Source organism: Rhinatrema bivittatum, chromosome 3, assembly GCF_901001135.1.
Source record: "Rhinatrema bivittatum chromosome 3, aRhiBiv1.1, whole genome shotgun sequence".
Lineage (NCBI taxonomy): Eukaryota > Metazoa > Chordata > Amphibia > Gymnophiona > Rhinatrematidae > Rhinatrema > Rhinatrema bivittatum.
In genome coordinates, this window is record NC_042617.1 from 277,293,780 (window position 1) to 277,314,936 (window position 21,157).

At 46.3% G+C, this 21,157-nt stretch overlaps 1 protein-coding gene across 1 annotated transcript in view; it reads right to left on the reverse strand.

The window, feature by feature from the left end:
* The window catches only part of ERBB3 (erb-b2 receptor tyrosine kinase 3), a 202,624-nt gene that overhangs the window by 116,205 nt on the left and 65,262 nt on the right, over positions 1-21,157 (reverse strand). Inside the window, exons 4-9 of the mRNA XM_029594738.1 lie at positions 14,911-15,033; positions 12,908-12,973; positions 6,032-6,150; positions 5,743-5,884; positions 5,282-5,395; positions 4,899-5,019 (exon numbers count right to left, since the gene is read on the reverse strand). Coding sequence (XP_029450598.1) covers positions 4,899-5,019; positions 5,282-5,395; positions 5,743-5,884; positions 6,032-6,150; positions 12,908-12,973; positions 14,911-15,033 — 685 coding nt within the window. The remainder of the gene's footprint in view (positions 1-4,898; positions 5,020-5,281; positions 5,396-5,742; positions 5,885-6,031; positions 6,151-12,907; positions 12,974-14,910; positions 15,034-21,157) is intronic.

Genomic DNA, 21,157 nt, shown 5'->3' on the forward strand with positions numbered 1-21,157 from the left:
AGTAAAATTGGTTCTTACCTGCTAATTTTGTTCCTGTAGTACCACAGATCAGTCCAGATTCCTGGGTTTTGCCTCCTTTCCAGTAGATGGAGACAGAGAAAGTTTCACCGACACTGCCACATAACCAGAGGTGCCACCTGTAGTCCCTCAGCATTGATATGTACCCAAGCCAAAAAGGACCAAATACCAATACAATAACCAAATAATGTCCCCCTGAATGAGCAGCAGGAAGTGAAAAAATATTAATAGATAACCTTACCCACACTAAACCTGTGCAGGACGAACAAAACCTGAGCCATTCTTCAGATTAACCACACTAACAGACTGAGTGGACTCTCCAAATCTCCTTCCCCCCCCCCCCCCCCTGAGGGTGGGACTCTGAACTGATCTGAGGTACTACAGGAACGAAAATTAGCAGGTAAGAACTTTGGTACATCCCAGGAGTCTGAACTGATCTAGGTATGTACAGGGAAAGGAAAATTGGTTCTTACCTGCTAATTTTCGTTCCTGTAGTACCACAGATCATTTCAGAGTCCCACCCTCGGGGGGAAAAAAGGAGAATTGGAGAGTCCACTCAGTCTGTTAGTGTGGTTAATCTGAAGAATGGCTTAGTGTGGGCAAGGTTATCTATTAATATTTTTCCACTTCCTGCTGCTCATTCAGGGGGACATTATTTGGATACTGTATTGGTATTTGTTCCTTTTTGGCTTAAGGAAAAGATCCTTTACCTTTCGGCTTATCCTCAGGCAATTTGTGAGACTTATATTCTCTGAGAAGTTTGATCATCTCCTCCAAGTCCTGACCAAAGAGCAACTTCCCTTTGAAGGGCAAGACTCCCAAATGTGACTTGGATGAAATATCCGACCAATTCCTCAACCAGAGGAGTCTCCGGGCCAAGACTGCCGACATCATGGTCGTGGATGAAGTCCTAATGAGGTCATATAACGCATCAGCTCCATAGGCCACCACAGCTTCCAGCCGCTCCACCTGCTTCACCTCAGAGCCCAACAAGGATTTGTCTGCCTGTAACTGTTGTGCCCAGCGCAGACCAGCTCACAGCATAAAACTGCTGCACACATGCCAAGAGCCAGAACCTCAAAAATCTTCTTGAGGTGAACTTCCAGCTTCCTATCTTGAAGGTCTTTCAGCGCTGTAGAACCGGCCACTGGAATGGTCATCTTCTTAGCAACAGCTGAAACAGAGGAAAACACCTTTGAAACCTTCAGGAGCTCAAGTATATCCTCTGGCAAAGAATATAATGTGTCCATGGCTCTGCTAACCTTCAAGCCGATCTCAGGAGTATCCCACTCCCTAAATACCAACTTTCTGACCAACTTGTGGAAGGGAAAGAACTTTGCCGGACCTAGAAGGCCATCCAAAACTGGATCCACTTCTTCCTGATCAGATTCCTCTCGCGGAATTTTGATACCCAATTCCTCCAGAACATAGGGTATCAGGGGACTCAGCTCCTCCTTGTGGAAGAGCCACACTATCTTAGGATCATCCCCTCCCATGGCTGGGGCTTTCCACTGCACCTCATTCGGATCGCAATCCGCCTCTGGATCCACGTCCTGCAAGTTCTGTACTGGCGGATACTCACTCTCTGAAACCACAGAGGAACTATCAGTGAAGCCAGGGCCTCTGGAACTCAGCAAACTCTTGTAGCCCCTGCCGCCCGAGAAGACCTAACCCTCTTAGAAGGCCAAGGATGCACCGGCATCCTCTGCTCAGCCCTATGCCGCCCCACAGCCTTCCAGGCTGTATAGACCCTGTGTAATAGCAAGACAAAATTGGCAGAAAAATCAGAAGAGCCATCTGACTTCCCCCAACAGGTCTTCCTCACTGCCTGAGTGAGTTTCCTCAGTGTTATGACCTCCCCCAGAGGCCCCAACTATCGGAGACAAAGGAGAAGGGAAATCTCCCATCCTCTCCACAACTCGCAAAGCAGCTGCGAAGGAGGACAAAATGGCTGCCGTTCTTGTGGTTAACGGGAATGGGTAGTCCACCAGCTGCCTCACATGAGCGAGCCTCCCAGGCTCACAGCACCCACCCAAAATGGTCGCTATCGTTGAAGTGCTCTCTCCCCCAGAGATGCACTTAGAACATTTACCATCCAGAGAAAGATGCGTACACATGTCTCCACAACATGAACAGCTCAAGCCACGCAGCATTGCAGCAGGGCACTGGGCTGCGATGACCGCCAGCCAGAGGAGGAACGGGAGAAGAGAGAGAGCCACCTGTACTGCAATAACAAAAAGCCGTGTGAATGAGAAGCCAGACTAAGTACTCATTGACTCCAGTGACTCACTGCCTGACAGAACTTAATTTTTTTTTTTTTTAAATCAGGCTTAGCAGTAGAAGCAGCAAAGAAAAGACCACTTCCCTGACACAGAAGGCTGGCCTCAGGCTCTGTCCGTCCTCCAGGGACGATGGAACTGGACCACCAGCTGTCTGCCCCTACCTGCGATGAAGGACTGAGCAATAAAGGGTTCCCAACCCCCTACTCGTCTGCTTCAAAAACTAGGGGGGTGGGGGGTGGGTGGCCCCACCAGGACCTAACAACCCCCTGGGAGGCAATCTCCAAGAATCTTCTCTCCTTTCTTCTTCTTTTTTTTTTTTTAAATCAGTCTCAGACTGCAGGTTTTCCACCTCCAGCATCTGCTGGAGACAGGTCAATACTAAGGGACTGCAGGTGGCACACTGGGCTATGTACTGTGTCAGTGAAACATTCTCTGTCTCCATCTGCTGGTAGGGAGGCAAAACCCTGGAGTCTGGATTGATCTGGGTACGTACAGGGAACTGAGACTTGGATGAGTCGTCGGCAGATCGATTCCTCAACAAGGGAGCCTGCGGGCCGAAACCGCCGACATCATTGTCCTGGAGAAGGTCTTAATGAGATCATATAATGCATCAGCGCTATACGCCACAACAGCTTCCAGCCACTGCGCCTGCTGTGCTCAGGTTCAGACAAAGTTCTGTCGACTTGCAACTGCTGAATTCAGCTCAAGCCCACCCTCAACATGAAACTGCTACACACAGCCACTCAAATGAAAAGAGCAGACACCTCAAAAATCTTCCTGAGATGTGTTTCCAATTTCCTATCCTGAAGGTCCTTCAGGGCTGTAGAACCAGCAACTGGAATAGAAGTCTTCTTGGTAACCGCCAAAACAGATGCATCCACCTTTGGGACCTTCAGGAGCTCCAGAGTATCCTCTGGCAAAGGATACAACTTATCCATGGCTCTGCTGATCTTCAGACCTGTGTCAGTAGTATCCCACAACCTAAACACCAACATGCTGACCAACAGGTGAAATGGAAAAGACCTTGTTGGACCCCGGAGGCCAGTCATGACCGGGTCCACTTCTTCCAGACCAGATTCCTCTCGGATCTTTATACCCAGTTCCTCCAGAACCACGGAAATCAAGGGATTCAGCTCCTCCCTGTGGAACAGGCGTACCACTTTGGGATCATCCCCTTCCACCACCGGGCTTTTGGCCAGTGCTTGATCCGGATCCTGTTCTGTGAAATCCGGATGAGACCCAGATGGGCCCTGAGCCTGTGGATGCTCCACATCTGAAGGCTTGAAGGCGATGTCCGCAGCAGTAGTTAGTGCTGAGGCCCCTGGGACCCTCATAGCCCTGGCAGCTCGAGAGGTCCTGGCCCTCTTCAGCGGTCTTGAGCATGCCGAAGCCCCCTGCACCGCTTTAGCCTTCCTAGCCTTATAAGCTTTTTGTAATAGGAGAACAAATTCAGATGAAAAGGTAGAAGAAGAATCTGAATCCTCCTGGGAATCATCCTCGCATGCTGCATGATTCCCCTCAGCCACCTGACCTCCCCCAGAGGCCCTAACCACAGGGGACAACGGAAGAGGGAAATCCCCCTCCCTCTCTGCGGCTCACGAGGCAGGTGAGAATGTGGACAAAATGGCTGCCGTTCCCGCATTCAGCGGGAAGGGGGTCGTCCACTGACTGCCTCGCTGAAGAGAGCCTCCCAGGCTTGCGGCACCCAGCCAAAAGCAACTTTCACCCTCCCCCCAAGGAGTCCTCTCCTCCAGAGAGACACCGGGAGCATTGGCCCTTGCAGGAGAGATGCGTGCGTCTCCACAGAGCAGCACAACCTGCGCGGCATTAAAATGTGGTACTGAGCCGCAGCAAAGTAAAACACCTCCGGAGGAATGGGAAACTAAGACTAGAGCCGCCCGATCGCCTGTGAGGGAGAACCGCGGCAAAGCTTGCCGTCCCATGGCAACCCCTTCTGTTCCTTAGTCACTTCTTTTTTTTTTTTTTTTTTAAACAAACTTTAAACAAATTTTAAACAGTGAATCAAAGACAAACTAACACTTCCCCTGAAAGAGGACCAGCAGCAGGCTCTGTTCCTCCTTCAAGGTGAGGGAACTGGAACCTCCAGCTTTGTACCCTGTCCGGCAACAAAGGACCAAGCAGCAAAAGGGTCTCCAACCCCCTGCCCGTACGCCTCACATACCGGGGGGGGGGGGGGGAATGGCCCCACCAGGACCTAACGACCCCCTGGGAAGCAAGCAAACCTGAGTGTTTGAGGTTTATTTATTTCAATCTCAGACTGCAGGCTTTGCACCTCCACCATCTGCCGGAGACAGAGAAATACTGAGGAACTGCAGGTGGCACCTCGTCTTAAGTGTCAGTAAAACTTTCTCTGTCTCCATCTGCTGGAGAAGAGGCAAAATCCAGGAGTCTGGACTGATCTGAGTATGTACAGGGAAAGACTGCTTTTACCCAGTGCATGCCTCAAGCTACACTGCTGCTTTTTTTTTTTTAAGGAAATAAGAACTATGCATCCATGTACACAATGGAGTCAAGCCAGGCCTGAATTAGACTGTCCCGTATGACATGGAAGTGTTGACAACCCTTGGAGTGACTCACCCATCCAAACCAGTAATGAGGAAATCCAGGTTGCCCAGAATCTTGGTGCAGTTGATGAATCTGTCAATGTTGCTAGAATCCACTGTCTGGTACTTGCTGCCAGCTCCTGTCCCTTCACAGGCTAGCAAAATAAAAGCAAGGAAAGGCCAGACTATGAGCATTGCAGCAGATTCTGCCCCAGAGTCATGGTCTGTGGCTCCCAATCTCAGCCAAGGTCCCTCCCTTCCCACAATCCCCAGATCCTTCTTCTCAAGGCCCCATTTCCTGGGTATCCCTTCTTTCCCTGGGGCTCTCCCTCCCATCTCATATTCTACTGGGCTCTCCTCCCATGTTCCCGCCCCCCCCCAAACACACACTTTTCTAGGCCCCTCCCGCCTTCTCACCTTTGGGACAGATACCAGAGCAGGGCTCACACACTTTGACGCCATTTTTCTCCACCTCTGTCTTCTGGTTCTGACAGGCTCGGACACAGGAGCTCTGATCCACCACAAAGTTATCTGTCAAAAACACCAAATTAGAGCCAGAAAAACATGAGGAGGATACTGCCCGTCCCCCACCCCCTCCATTTTCCAAAGTATCTATTTCTCTGAAGGATGCACTTGTTGCCTCAGTGTCCCCTCTCTGATGTTTCTCTCCAGGGACTTGCTCAACAATGAAACGAGTTTGTCAGCTCTCCACGGCCTCAGCTAACACCTAAGTTTTTCTCCACACAGGAGCCATACCTTAAGGCCCTGATTCTCCTGCCAACATTTTAATGACCATTGAAGGCCCCAGCTCATTGGTTGGCCTGAGCAAATTCCCCCACATCTCCCATAACTTCACCAGATACAGAACAGTGACCTACGAGGGCAGTTCCTGACGCAGAAGCCGCCGTACTCATACTTGGTGTCTGGGTTGGGCTCCAGCTGGAAGGTAAGCTTGTTATAGATGAGGGGCCGAGGACAACGGGGGACACATGCTCCACTGTCATTAAAATGTCTGCAGGCCTGAAATAAAGAATCCACCATAATAAATGTCTCAAAACACATATCAAAGCAGCACCTCTACCTATCTTGTAACCAAAAATACGTACAAAACAATTATTCTTTCCGGGCCCCTAGGAAACCCTCTGAAAAATAATGAGGCATACATACAAAGCAATTGTTCTCCCGTGGCCCCCAGCAGCCCCCTGCACACTCGTCATGGCAGCACTCGTTGGGGTTGGTCCCGAAGCAGCGGCCATTGCACTGCTCCGCGCAGATAACCTTGGTCACTAAACAAGCCAAAAACAAAAAGCATACAAAATAAATTTGAAGCAAATTCAGACAATGATGCACCTAATTCCTGTGTCACAGGTATAGATTAATGTCTCTCTATAGACTAATGCCACTTGTCCCTGCACCACCTGCAGAGTCTCTGTTTCGACTAATACACCTGATCCTCTCCTCCCCCTACCTTCAACCCCAGCAAGAGGACAGTGATTCCTGCCATGAATGGTGCTCTCTACTGCTCAGAGGGGATGTGAGCTTCTCTGTCTTTAAAAAAATAATAATAATAATTTAGGAGTTTACGTATTAACTGTTCTCTCTCATTTTGTCTCTGTGAGAAAGATTCTTAGATTGCTGTTTCCACCCCTGGTCCCCTCTGCATCAGCCCTTGGAAAATGAGAGGAGGAAAAGGGCTGGATTAGGGAGCAGAGTAGCTCTTCTCTGCTCCATTTTCACCCCTCCCTTCTTCCTGATCTCTGCATGCTGCTGTCTTGGGATGGAGCAGGAAGTAAAAGGTTGTTCTCTACAGAGCATTGATTCAGTTTCAGATAACTTTATTGGTATGATGATTTGGCAGCACATGTAAACGTGGTATACTTAGAGGTAGATATTCAAAAGATAGCCGGCTAGGAAAGTTAAACGGATAAACATATCCAGCTAACTTAGCCAAGTTATTCAGTGGCACATCTGTACCACTGAATATAAGCAGATAACTTTATCCACCTACTTTAGACATGCTCAATAAAAGGTCTAACTTACCTGGCTAACTTAATATTGCTACTTATCCGGCTAAATTGGATAAGTAGCCCCTCCCTATTATACCCCATCTCAACCACCACTTAGCTGGATAAATAATTATCCGGGTAAGTAATGGCCGATTAACGTGGCCAGATATTAGAAGCCCCCGCTTAGCCAGACAAGTCTGAACTTATCAGACTAAGTGGAACTGAATATCAATTTCATAGTTATTAAAATAAAGAGGAAGAATGGGAAAAAAAATTACAAAATAATAAAAGTAGAGTAAAATTACAGGTTATGGAAAGTATAACAGGTTTTGGTGCTTGTCAGTACTGTCCCTGGTCAGATATCTTTTCTGGTTTTGTGGCAGGATACCAGATATTTTGCTGTTACAGCTGCTGTTTCTCGTTTCATCCAGAGTTTTTACTGCTCTTTCTTTAGTGGAAAGTTTTTTATAAGTTCTCTGTCAGCTTTGGGAAAGGTGTATCTCTGATCCCTTTGGGCCAGATATTCAAAGCACATTCAGCGCTATTTAGCCAGATAAGCGGTTTCTTTATAGCACATATTACGCTTAGAACTTTCTCCTATAATGTCTTTATGGCCAATTTAAAACTCCCAGATGCACTTAGTCTCAAGGCAAGGTATGTATAGGCTATGCTCAGCTTCTTGCTCATTTAGGTAGAATTTTAATTTGTGTTGGAGTTTCTTGGGCTTTGATGAAACGTTTTTGCTTTCTCCAGGGCCCATAGCAGGTTCAAGTTCTCTTGTAGACCTTCGGGGGTGGGGGACATAATGACCAAATCATCTGCACCCAGGAGGCATTTGATTTCCAAGAAATTTAGTTCTAGCCCCGGGGCTGAGGATCTCTCCAGCACTGTAGGAAGGTCACTGATGTAGATATTGAAGAGGGTGGGGGCCCTGTCTCTCTCCTCGCACCTGTCTGCATGTTTACTTTTACTTTAAATTTTTTCTTATTTAATTAGCTTAATATACTGCATGTAAAAAATAAATGTATCCAAGCAGTTTAGGAGTAGAAAATAACCATAAAATCTAAACAAATTCAGATGATGGGTGAACACATGGATTTAATTATATGTAACCCCCATCTCCAGGTAACCACTTAATATCGATGGGGCCATAAAGTAAGTTTTGTTCTCATGGGGCCCAAGGCTAACTCAAGTATTCCCACACAATCTCTTTCCCCAGGGCTTGGTTCCTTTTCTGACCGGGGGGGGGGGGGGAAAAGAGGATGACTCCTCCAGGGCCCTAGGTTGCAGGGGTGACCCCGTCATGTTCCCTTTTCTGTCCCTTCTGATGTTCAAGTGTGCCACACAAATGACACAGGAGACTCGGGGTGAGGGTCTGAAAATAAACTTTACTGAATGTGTAATCAAAATGGTAACTGGCACACTTCACATCAGTTCTTACTCTCTCTGTATCGATGCAAGGGTCTCTCTCTTTCTTTTCCAGGGCAAGGGACACCTGCACCATCCAGGGCTAGGATAAATAAGGATCCCGAGTGGGATTGCTGGCTGTCGGGGGTCAGCTACGGGTGAGCTAGAAATCTCACCTCTTAGCCGCCCCTTTCACTTTGTATGAGGAACAATTTAAGAAAGTATGAGAAATTCAGAAGAAAAATGGACAGCTATTCCTCCGGCGTCTTTAGTGGGACTATGCGTCGGCGGCCATCTTGCCCCCAAGCCAGTTTCTAACCCAGTCAGTCACTCTAGGTTCCATACTAAAGGTGCTCAACCATGTCAAAGGCCTTGCTGATATCCAAGTACACTACATCTAGCACTCTTCCTTGATCCAACTCTGTGGTCACCCAATCAAAGAAATTGATCAGATTAATCTGACAAGATTTACCTCTGGTAAAACCTCCTGCTGCCTCGAATCTTGTAATCCATTGGATTCCAAAAATTGCACCATCCTCTGTTTTAGCAGCGATTCCATTAATTTGCTTACCACAGAGGTCAGACTAACCAATCTGTAGTTCCCAGCCTCCTCCTTACTTCCATTTTTATGACTAGGAGCCACATCCACCCTTTTCAGTCCTCCAGAACTACTCCAAAGAAGCATTGAAAAGGTCAGCCAGCGGAGCTGCCAGGACATCTCTAAGTTCCCTTAATACCCTTAGATGGATCCCATCCAGCCTTTGCCTTATCTACTTTAAGTTTCGTTAGCTCCTCACAGAACACACTGTTCTGAAAATTGATTGTGTGTTCATTTTATGTTGAAAGTTGATGCTAGAGTGCCAAATAGAATCAGAGCAGTTAATTTCAAAGGAATTATATGCATAAATGTAACATAGTATTGTAGCAATTTTCAAAAGCCCACTTATTCGAGTACAGCGCAGCTACTCAAGTAAAATCCAGTTTTATTCAATTAAATACTTTTTAAAAATCAGGCCCAAAGGCTTTTATAAAGCCAATGAAACATGCAAACATTCTTCCTGGGGGCGTGTTTTGTTTTATAAGTTTGTTGATCAGTGTCTGTAGGATAAAGATGTGGTCAGTGGCTCTGGGCTGTGAAAGGAACCCAATCTGAATTCTTTGCAGACTTTTGCTGCTCATTAAGAATTTTAGTATTCGTTTGTTGAGGACATTACAGAACAGTTTGCTAATACTGCTGTTGATACAGATCCCCTCTGTAGTTATTTGGATTAATGGCATTTCCATGTTTATAGACTGGTGGAATCAACCCTTCTGACCATGTCTAAGGGATATGGCCAGAATGTAGAGTCAGGTTAAAGAGTTTAACTGGTGCTTCCTGGATCTGTACATTGCTGCATTTCAGCATTTTATTTAGTATCCTATCAGAGCCACTTGCTTTTCTGGGTTTAGGTGTTTGTAGGCATTCTTTGATTTCCTGTATTGTTATGGGGGTATCACGTGCTGGTTAATATCTTTGTTTGTGCTTTCCAGCAGGTGTAATTTCTCTTGGGTGTGTTTTAGATCTTGTGCGAGATCCTTGAGGTCTGATCTCTTTGTCAGAAGTGTTCATTCCATATTTTTCCATTCTGGATTGCTAATTCTGGTTTAGTTTGAAGTTTAAGTCCCTTCCACATGTCTTAGAAGGAATTGTTCTATGGCCTCCTCCATTTGACAGTTTTTTCTACATGTGTTCAGATTATTTCCATTTTAGGGTTGTTTTGTAGTTTAAGACTGTGAAGGTAGGTGGTGTGTATATCTTCTCTGAGGGGTGCTCTATTTTTTCAGTGAGAGTTGCCTTACCTTTTGTCTTAAGTTTTTACATTCCTTTTCAAACCAGGCTGTTTGAAATGTGTTTTGTTTAATATGTTTCTTTTTTAAATTCTGGTTTGGTAGTTAATGACTCCCTTGCTATATCTAGAATTGCTTGGTCTGTATCTTGGTGTGGGTGGATCATAGTTCTCAGTCAGAAAGATGTGAATCTGGTGTTTTATTGCTGGTTCCTCTAAGGATGTCTGATAACTTACATCACTTTGTTATCCCCACATGTACTTTGGAGGGAGTCTCTAGGGTGGAGCACTGAGTGCTGCTATTTGCTTTGATGTATAGGCCAAGAGTTGGGGCACCAGCTCTGTATGCCATGGGTAGCTCCAAAACCAGTAATTGTCCATACTGTTAACCATTCTGTATCCTGTAATTTTAATTACTGTTATTAGTCCTATTATGTTTTTTCTTCTTTTAAACACTTTCGGGCCGATTCAGTAAAGTCCGCGGGAGAGCGGGCGAACGCCCGCTCTCCCGGCGCACACACAGGCCACTCGCCGGTGCGCATGATTCAGTATTTAAATTAGGTCTGGTGGTAGAAACGGGAAGATGGAGGTGCTAGGGACACTAGCGCGTCCTAGCGCCTCCTTTTGGCCTGGAGCGGCAGCTGTCAGTGGGTTTGACAGCTGATGCTCAATTTTGCCGGCGTCGGTTCTCGAGCCCGCTGACAGCCACGGGCTCGGAAACCGGACACCGGCAAAATTGAGCGTCCGGTTTTCGACCTGACAGCCGCCGGCCGACTTCAAAATTTTTATTTATTTTTTAATTTTTTTTACTTTTTTTTACCCTTCGGGACCTCCGACTTAATATCGCCATGATATTAAGTCGGAGGGTGCACAGAAAAGCAATTTTTACTGCATTTCTGTGCACTTTCCCGGTGCCCGAAGAAATTAGCGCCGACCTTTGGATAGGCGCTAATTTCTGAAAGTAAAATGTGCGGCTTGGCTGCACATTTTACTTTCTGTATCCCGCGCGCATACCTAATAGGGCCATCAACATGCATTTGCATTTGCATGTTGAGGGCGCTATTAGGTACGGCGGGTTGGACGCACGTTTTCCGCCCCTTACTGAATAAGGGGTAAGGGAAAATGCGCGCCAATGGCAAGTTAACGGTGCGCTCCATCGGAGCGCACTGTACTGTATTAGCCCGTTTGAGATTTGTATTCAGACATAACCAGCTAAGAAAGGGGGTCATTTATCAAAGTGCTATATGGCGTTTTCGCATGCAAAAAGCATTTTTAACGCAAGCAAAAACACCATAACGCATGATGCGATGCAAATTAGGAAAAGGGGAGGAGTTTGGGGCAGAATTTTTCAGCTTTAACGTGGATTTGAACTACACCTTTTTCATTTGCGTTAAGCTGTGCAATGTGGCTTTATTGCGCTTTGCGATGTTTTCACAAATAGTATTTTCAGTATTTTAAGCTGCTAGGGGAGAGAGAACATAGCCTAGCACCACGGGGGGAGGGGGGGGGGAGAGAAAAAGAGAGAGTCAGACAGACAGAGAGAGACTAGCTATAAGGCTCTCATACTAGGTAGGTATTTATACCTCTGAGGCCCACCTACATACTCGAGGTGAGGTTTAGGTATTAGTGTAGGGGTTAGGGGCCATTCTGACATTCAGAATGCGATGTACGAACAGAACAGTGCACTCTTGTGAAGATTTGATGCCCTTTGGAGTGAGGAAACTCACCCAAAGATGAGATTTGTGCAATGTTCTCTCAACCTAGCTTGATGTTACCCAGGTAGAGAGTCTCCCCCTCCAGTGGTTGTAGGTAGGAAATACAACAATTCTGGCACTTATTGCACAGTGCGAAAAAGTTATTGCAGACTGTGCTAATACCTATGCAAAGCGCTAAGATAAGACTGTTTATCGCAAAGTGCACTATTACCATAAAACACGCCCCTTTTCCTATCACATGCGATATTTAGTGCATTTTGATAAATCCAGGCCTAAGTTAGCTAGATAAGATTTATCCAGCTAATTTAGTCAGGATATTCAATGGTGCAGTCATGCTGCTGAAAATACCCAGGTAAGTTTAAAATTAGCTGGATAAGATGATCAACTCAAGTTAGCTGGATATCTTAACCGGATAAGTAGCTTCTCCCAGTTATGCTGCTGGAATGCCTTTTTTTTTTTTTTTTTTAATCTGGCTAGATTTTAGCTGCATAATGACTTAACCGGCTAAAATGTAGATGGATAAGAAGCTGAATATACCAAAACATGCCATTTAGATTGATAACTTAAATTATCCATCTAAAAATGGCTTTTTAATATCTACCTCTCCTTTGGCTTTTTAATGGCTTTTTAATATCTTCCTCTCCTTTGGCAACACACATGCAAATTTTGACAGATTTCATGAATCTAAATCTGAGAAATGCAAGAGTAGGAGAGGGACAGGAGAGAGAGAAAAATGCACCAACACTGCCTCTCTCTCTCTCTCTCAGCTTCCTCCCACTGGTGCTTTTCCCATCTCATGCCACGACGGTGGCAGAGTAGGCCTCCTGCTGGTGGAATGGAAAGTAGAAACAGAAGCTGGGAGGGAAGGATCTCACTGGGACTGAAGCCTGCAGTCGTTTGAAGTTGTCAGGGCCTACTGTGGGGGTTCAGGAAACTACACAGTTGCTCCGATTCCCTAAGGACAGTCCTGCATCTGAGTACCGATAATTTTTTTTTTTTTTTACTTTCTAGAAAGAAAAAAAAAAAAAAAAAAGCATTGGCTCAAGGCATCCATCCCTATTTGATAACTAGGAGCATGAAGGTACTCACGTTTCTGGCAATCCTTCTCTCCAGGGCCCCAGCACTTTCCATTGCAGTTCACGTGGCACGGCTCACCTGGTCAACAGGAAACAAGTTCACATTGTGCAGGAAAGGGAATGGGGTAAACAAAGAAGAGGAGAGAGAAAGCGAATGAGAAGAAGCATGGCGAGGAAATGTTACCTTTAAGACGCCGCCTTCCACGTGCACCTCATGAAGTACACAGTTGGCTCTTCTGGGTGACTCTGGGTCACTTGGGACAGGCCGATTCAGACTTGGTTTTACCCCTGCGTACGCCTGGAGGTAGGACCTTTTTTCATCTTAGGGAAATAAGAATCACATTTCCACGCAAGCGGTGGGACAAAACCAGGACTGAATCAGCCTATCAGGGGGAAAAAAAAGGAGCCAGGTGACAACCTTTTTCAAAGGAAGTTGAATGCCACCTACAGTATCATTTGAACTCAGGTACAATAAGTCTCTGCTGTAAGCTTACAGTCTAAGGAGTGAATTTTCAAAAGGCGTTATGTGCGTGAAAGTAGCACTTCTAAAAAAAAATGCAAATCCTTTTGAAAATGACTTCCTAAGCGGGTACCTGAGGCAATGGGAGAAAAAGTGACTTGTCCAAGGTAACAAAAAATATTAGTGGGAAAAAATGGGACTTGAAGCTTTGATTTCCCTGGTTCTCAGCTCATTGCTCCCTGTGCCTAAGCCGCTCTTCCTTCCTAAACCGAAAAATTGCCGGAGATCGTAGGCAGAAGAGGATATCTGTAATCCAAGAGCTTCCCTGCTTATGTAGACCTAAGAACTTACATTTTCTCTTCGGACGTATGTGTATTTCCACAAAGCGGAGCTGTGAGCAAGCAAGAAGGGGGGACAATCCCTTTGCCAGCCTTTTGTTTACCTTAGAAAGGTGCCAGATACTACTGCTAAACGTTAATATTTGTTAAAGGAGTGTGTGTATCTGTACTTTATCAGCGCAGGTAAGGAGGCGAGGTTACACTAACCACAGCTCCTGCAGGGCCCAGTGAGGTTACTAACCATGACCACTGCAGAGCCTACTAAGGGTTGGGGGGGTAAGGGTGGTCCCCCTCAAGCATGCTGGGAACTTTTGATTTTACAGACATCCTGAGATCATCATGGAGTAGCAGGGGTGAGGAGAGAGGGCTGCACAAATTCTCTCTCTCTTTCACCTCTCCTTCTCATTCACTCTCTCTTCCAGGCTCATTATATTTAAAGTCACACACTCATTTTCTTATTTCCCTTCTCTGATCTCCATCAGTGAAACAGTCTATGCAGCCAATGGGCCAACACTGCTTTTGTTCCTTCTTGGGCCATACTGGCAGACTTGGGGGGATAGTGATTATTCCCTTCTTCCTGCCCACACACATGATGATGCAGCTTATCTTCTGGAGGTATTTGGGCTGCTCCAGCTGCAGCATCCAGAGTTTTCCGGTGTTGGCTCAGAGACCCGGCGATTCTTTTAGAATCCTGGAGTTGCCATACTGGGTCGAACCCGGAGAATTCCCAGCTATTGCTCTTGGGATGTCAGGGCTTGTGTGAGTTTTCTACTCTCCATCTCCAGTGGCCATTTTCTGCCAGGCTACTGACCTGAAACCTTTTGTCACCAACCTGGGACTTTTTTTTTTTTTTTTTTACTTGCTCCCTTTTCCCCATTGCAGCAGGAGTGGAACTTGGATGCTGCCACTGGCCCCATTCTAGTACTTATTTTTTTAAAGAAAATTACCACGGACCATCTCATCATCCTATGGACTATTCTCATTCATTGCTACTGCTGACATAGGGAGGGGGTGGCCCCTCCATTCACATCGTATCTGAAGTGTGACCTGCATAATGGACAAAGCACCCAAAATAGTCTTACCTCAACCAATCTCACCCCAGCTACATACAAGCACATCTCACACATCCTTATACATATAAACATATGCTGTATACATCACATATACATACAACCAGGAGTGCCAAAACCCATGCGTTTCCAAAACTTCAGTACTCACCCAGCTTGTTATTCTTGACTACAATATCGGCCGAAGTGTTTCGCACAATATCTCTCCACTCGATGGTGTCCACGTGGCATAGGCCCTCATTCTTCATGATCTTCACCCCTCCTGCCAGGATCTCTGCCAACAACACATCAACAAGCTGTAAGGGTTCACCCTTCATGCACACTGGCAGAAAACAAACCACAGGTACATCGGTGCATATTCTCACACATACACACACACACACCCCCCTCTTTTACAGCAAGCAGTGCACATGGATTAGAAGACATGTGAATATATGTGTCAATTGCCTGGCACTGGCAGCTAATGTGTCATTAAATAGGTAGTGCAATAGGACAGTTTCCCACCTCTACATTTCCCTGTCCCACCCCTCCCCTTCTCTTTCTCCTCTCTCCTCCCTTTCACCCTACTCCTCCCATTTCCCTTACTCTGATATTGTTCCGTTCTGCCTTGATCCTCCTTCCATATGACCCTTGAATCCCAAAGTGAGGGCCCACTTGCAGGCTTGCTCCATTTGCCTCTCTCCTCTGCACATGGTTCTGCCATCCTTCCCCAGACTCCAGCTCTGCTTCTCCTCTGCTCGGTCGCAGACTGAAAGAGCAGTTTAATGTCCACTGCTCTTGGCCTCAGTCCCTAGCTCTCCTCCCGCCCCCCTTCTCATCCATGAAGCCCCGGCCCATTCCTCTTACAGCTTCCTTCTCCGTCTCCTGCAGCAGAAGTGGGTGTCAACTCCATTATAGGATTCCCCCCCCCTCGTTTGCGTGTGGGTGTGAGAGGGGGCCTGGCCTCACTTCCCTCTTGGTTTACTTTTATGCCAGTAGGCCCCTTCACCTGTGATGCTGCTGACCTCCAACTCCCATGGCAATGTTGTCAATGAAGCAGCAAGAGCTAGTTGCACCTGTGTGTTCTACTCCAGCAACAATGCAATTGGTTCACATACCATCACATGACCCTCCTGCCCAAAATTCTACATAAATAGGAGGTTCTACTTCAAAAGCACCACACAAGCAACAGAGAAGGAGAGCGAGAGATCATGGGCTGCTTGTGCAAAGCTTTGCTTTCCTTTAATTAGGTGGGATTTTCAATGATGCAGTCGCTCCATCACATCTTAACACCAGCCACCACTGGTGCCTGGGCAGGGGTCTTTATTCCGAGCAGCAAATTCCTGCTAGTGATTTTTCTCATGTTTTTGATGTGAATTCATGGGGGGGGAAACTGCGCATTTCCTCATGCAAAACAGCTTCTTGTTACACACAGGCATCACCCCCATTCTCAGACTCCACCTTAAGCCAGCCTTTGCCCTAGGTGGGTCAGGCACATTCCTTGTAGAGAAGAGCTGCTCTTTCTGTATGCTGCAATACCTTCAACGCCTCGATTTCAAAAAGGGGAGCAAAGGCTGCATTTGTTTTTTGTTGGGTTTTTTTTTACATTTTTCAACCTGAGCACTGGGGCAAAGGGCATCGAGTGCACAGTAAACAAGGCCAACGCACCCCTGCTGAGCCGGTTCTGCAGAAAGCGGGAGGAGACTTCCGGCACAGGGAAGGGGCACTGTGGGGCCAGGTGTGTCTCCTACACCCTGGATCCCCGGGCTGACTCATCCCAGGAAATACCAAGGCTCCAGTCCTACAGAGGAGCCATTCACTGCAGCAAGAATGGCAAGGACCAGGAAACACTAGTGGGTGTCACTGCTGCCTCAGCTGAAAACTGAGACTGACACGCCTTGCAGCCTCCCTCTGACAAAGGGGGTACAGGAGAACAGAGGAAAACAAAAAACAGACACACACACACAGTTCTAGACAGAAACATTTAAAGGGACTGAAGAAAGGGTAAATTAGGCCTAGGATGGAGGCCTACATCAATGTAGCAGACAGAGCCATACTGAGGCATTATTAAAACCCAAGGCACGGTGTCAATTTGCTCCGACATCATTGAAAAAACAAACAATACAAAAAAAACCCTGAAACTTCAGTTTAAATTTATTTAAAACTACAGAAAAATATATCGACAGCTACCACAATCCTTTGTGCTCTTCTCCCTGCTCCGGTATTATTCTCTCTCTGTAGCCTTTCCTCTCCCTCCAACATCTTTGTACATCCTCCCCGTTAAGGTGCCGGTGGTCCTGCTTTATAGAGGACCGTTCTGATTTTTAAGAAATTGCCTTATGACCTGCTTAAGCAAGAACAGGACACACACTTGTCCTGTTTCTCATTCTGGCCATATAGGGAAAAAGAAATGTGACTGAAATTCACACATAACAGAAATGGGCAGATGTAGGCTTTTTAAAAAGGAACGGGGGGGAGATGCAGTGTGGTGCATCATCCCCCCCCCCCAACTCCCACTCATTTCCCCTTCTGCTCTTTCTACCCTGCTCCTTCCAGGCTCCTCTCCACCTACCCACCAGTGCCTCGTGATCTCCATTTCACTCCATTTTAAATTAATTCCCCTTCCCATTTCCTCCATTCCCCCCCCCCCCCCCACACCTGCTCCTCACTCATCCACAGAGTCCTCATTCTTCCACTTCTCTTTCATTCCCCCTCTATTTCGCCCCTCCTTGGGTATCTCTCCATCTCCCCCAAGCCCTTTACAATCATCATCTCCACCTTCCCTCTGGGCTTTCTTTCTATTGCCCCTCTGCCCACCGCAAAAAAAAATAATATATATGTTCTTGTCCATCCCCTCACATGCACCTGGGTTTCTCTGTCTCTCTCCATCACCCCCTCCAAGGTCCTCTCCGTCTCCTCTCCTTCAGCTTCCTCTTCGGTTTTTGGGACACTATGGGTACAGGTCAGCAGGGTGGGGGACACAGTGAACGTGTGCCCCCTGCTCCTTGGCTACTCTTTCCCCATGGTTTTATTTTACATACACGTTTACTTACTTATTGACACAACAGCAGTTGCATTTTCATACAATTAGTGGATAAAGTAGTGTGGTTGCTGTGCTAGTCCACCAAAAAAAAAATAAAAATGATTATAAAAGGCGATAGCTTTTTACTGGACTAATTATAAATACATTTCTTGATTAGCTTTCATAACTATACTCCCTTCAACAGGTCAAAACAGAATCAGCATGTCAGCTGAGCTTCAGTCCAAAAGCTAGTCTCCGAGCAAATGGCTTGGAAAAAAAAAAATCGCCCTCGTCATGAGGTAAATTTTAAGAGCTGTGCGCACGTTTGCCGACGCACGTGCCAGTGACCGCGGCCATTTTATGACATGCGCGTGTTATAAAATAGCCTGGATGAGCACACACGCGCGCCCCAGTTCATATGCACGCACGCACGTGCGCACAAATGCCGCCTGGACCGTGTAAGTGGGGGGAGGGGATTTAATCAGAGATGTGTGCCGTCAATAGAGCCCATTTTCTCACTTCATTCCCAGTTAACCTATCGCCCTTCCTAACTCTTCCTGTTGGTTTGCCTACCTTTTATCCTGTTAGACCAGACCTCCTAAACCTCACTAAGTAGCCTATATTTTTTTATTTTCTTACTTACATACCGTCCATAGCAGAAGTAAAGTTACATGGTAGGGGACCCCCCAGCGCACGCTTGTACACGTAAATACGAACGCGCAGAATTCATGCCTTAGCCCTGGCCTGCCCATGCCCTGTTCCTTTTTTCTGAAAACTGTCCTTCTAGTCTAGGTTTCTCAAAAGACAAGACTGACAATGTAGCAAAAATGAGATTATTAGAAAAGTAAAAGCCATTCAGAATTCATTTTCCAAACTAAAGATTAAGGGCCGGATATTCAGAATTATGCGAGCGCGTGGATTTGTGCACGCAACCCGGCGCGCACAAATCCACGCCCAATTTTATAACACGTGTGCACCTTGTGCGCGCCGAGCCCTAGGGGAGCCCCGATGGCTTTCCCCGTTCCCTCCGAGGCCGCTCCCCCCCACCTTCCCCTATCTAATCTGCCCCCCAGCCCTACCTAAATCCCCCCCACCTTTGTTGTCCTATTTACCTATCCTGCCCCCGGATCGGTGCCCACTTCCCGCCCCTTTTTCAAAGCCCCGGGACATACACGCATCCCGGGGTTTGCATGCGTCGCCGAGCCTGTGCAAAATAGGCTCGGTGTCCGCAGGAGGGGTTTTTAAAGGGTTAGATGAGTAACCCTTTGAAAATCTGCCCCTAAGTGTTATAACCGACCCTGATTTTTTTTTTTTTTTTTATATCCCACATTCATACTTCCATATCAAACACCTCTCCATTCAGCATCCTCCCTAAAATCAATCCACAGCCACATCCTCTGCATAAGTGTTTGACTCTTGATTAACATATTGCAGAAATTTCTCCCAAGACACAATAATCTACAGATGGCTCACTTTACTAGTCTAAAATTACAGATTTTTTTTTTGTTGTCAAAAGTAAAAGCAAAGGCCAATAAAAGCAAGTTTACTGACCGTAAATGGTGTTTTCCCTAGAAAGCAGGATGAATTAGCAATAATCTGTAGAAGACATAATCAGGCGGCAGTAAACGGCACTGTCTCTCTAAGCTAGTAGCACTTTAGGAGTTCCCATGTGGGTTTAGCCTCAGTGTCTTCTAGATCTGTCCCAAAGGTAGGACAAGGATAGTCTGCTGTCCAGGAAGGAGGAATGGTCATCTCATGTCTAATTCATCCTGCTAGCTAACAAAAATACTGTTTATGGTAAGCAAACTTGCTTTATTCCCCTCCACCAAATAAGCAGGGCTGAAATAACCATGATCTGTGACTAGTCCCACGCTGAGGGTTACGGCATAGCATTTCATGTTAGCAACATGGTATCCACTGTGGAGAGCAGACTATTCACGCATCAAGCGGTGCAAGACTGTCTGACCCAGTGCACTATCTGTGGAAGCCTAGGCAACTAGGCAGTAGTGGGAAGTGAACCTATGCACCAATGACCAAGTAGCTGCTTTTCAAAGACTTCAATTGGAATCTCTCTGCGGTGCGAGATAGAAGAAGCTGTTCCTCATACCTGGTGAGCTCTGACTGGATTAGTAAAATAGAGTCCAGCTGCTGCATAGCAATGTTGAATGCAAGTTGTAATCCAATTGGAAAGTGTTATCTTGGCTATAGCTGTGCCAAGGCTGTTGGGATTGTATAAAAAAACAAACAGTTGTGATGTTTTCCTGTGGGATTGTGTATGGCGTTTATAATAAGCCAGAGCTCTTTTGCAATCCAACATATACAATGTTTTCTCACCTTCATAGACATGAAGTTTTGGAAAGAAAGTAGGGAGAACTATTGACTGATTTAAGTGGAATGCAGATACCACTTTTGGCAAGAATTTGGCATGCATTCTGAGTACCACTTTATCATGGAAGAATTTCATATATGGTGGGTAATGAGCCAATGCTTGCAGCTCACTGACCCATCGCGTAGCAGTAACTGCTACAAGAAAGAATCTTCCAGGTTAGGTATTTTAGAGATGCAATCTCTAAGGGCGCAAATGGAGTTTGCATTGATGTCCCAAAGCACTGGTGATTATTTAATTAGCGGGTGCAATTGCAAAAGTCCTTCCAAACATTTTGAGACTAGAGGATGCATGGAAATAGGTGCTTTGTTCTCTGGAGAATGGTAAACTACAACAGCGCTAAGATGCCCATGCATGGATACAATGACAAGTCCAAATTGTGAAAGAAAGTGAAGGTAAGACAGGAGACGTCTTGGTTCGCAGTTGAATGGAGTTCAGGTTGTGTGAAATACATCATTCCAAGTAATATTTCCACTTGAAGGACTGCTCCTTGTTGATGGATTTTTCGCTGAGAGGAGTACAGTTTGAACTCTGTCTGGAAGAAACCATTGCACTAGAACCAAGCGCTCAACATCCATGCTGTCAGATTGAGGGTCGGTAAAGATGGATGCAGAAAAAAGCCCATCTTCTTGGTATAGAAGACAAGGATAGTCTCCCAGATGAATGGGGAGTCTCATGGAGAATTGAACTAGATAGACATACTACGCTTGTCTTGGCCATGCTGGTGTGATCAAAATCATCATGGCTTGTTTTCGCATGAGTATTTGTAGGGTCCTTGCTATGAGCGATTTTGGAGGAAAGATTTTCATGAGGCCTGTGTTCAGTGAATGACAGAATCCGGGGATGTGAGTCCATGGGCCGCTGCTAGGTTGACGCAGCCCGGGGCATGTGAACATGAACTTGGCCCTAGCAGGCAACAGCTGACACGCTACAAAGCAAGGTCTGCTGCCTGACTGGCCCCCTTAAGCCCGTGAGTTCTGGCAAGGTACAAGGAAAAAGGAGTCAGACATG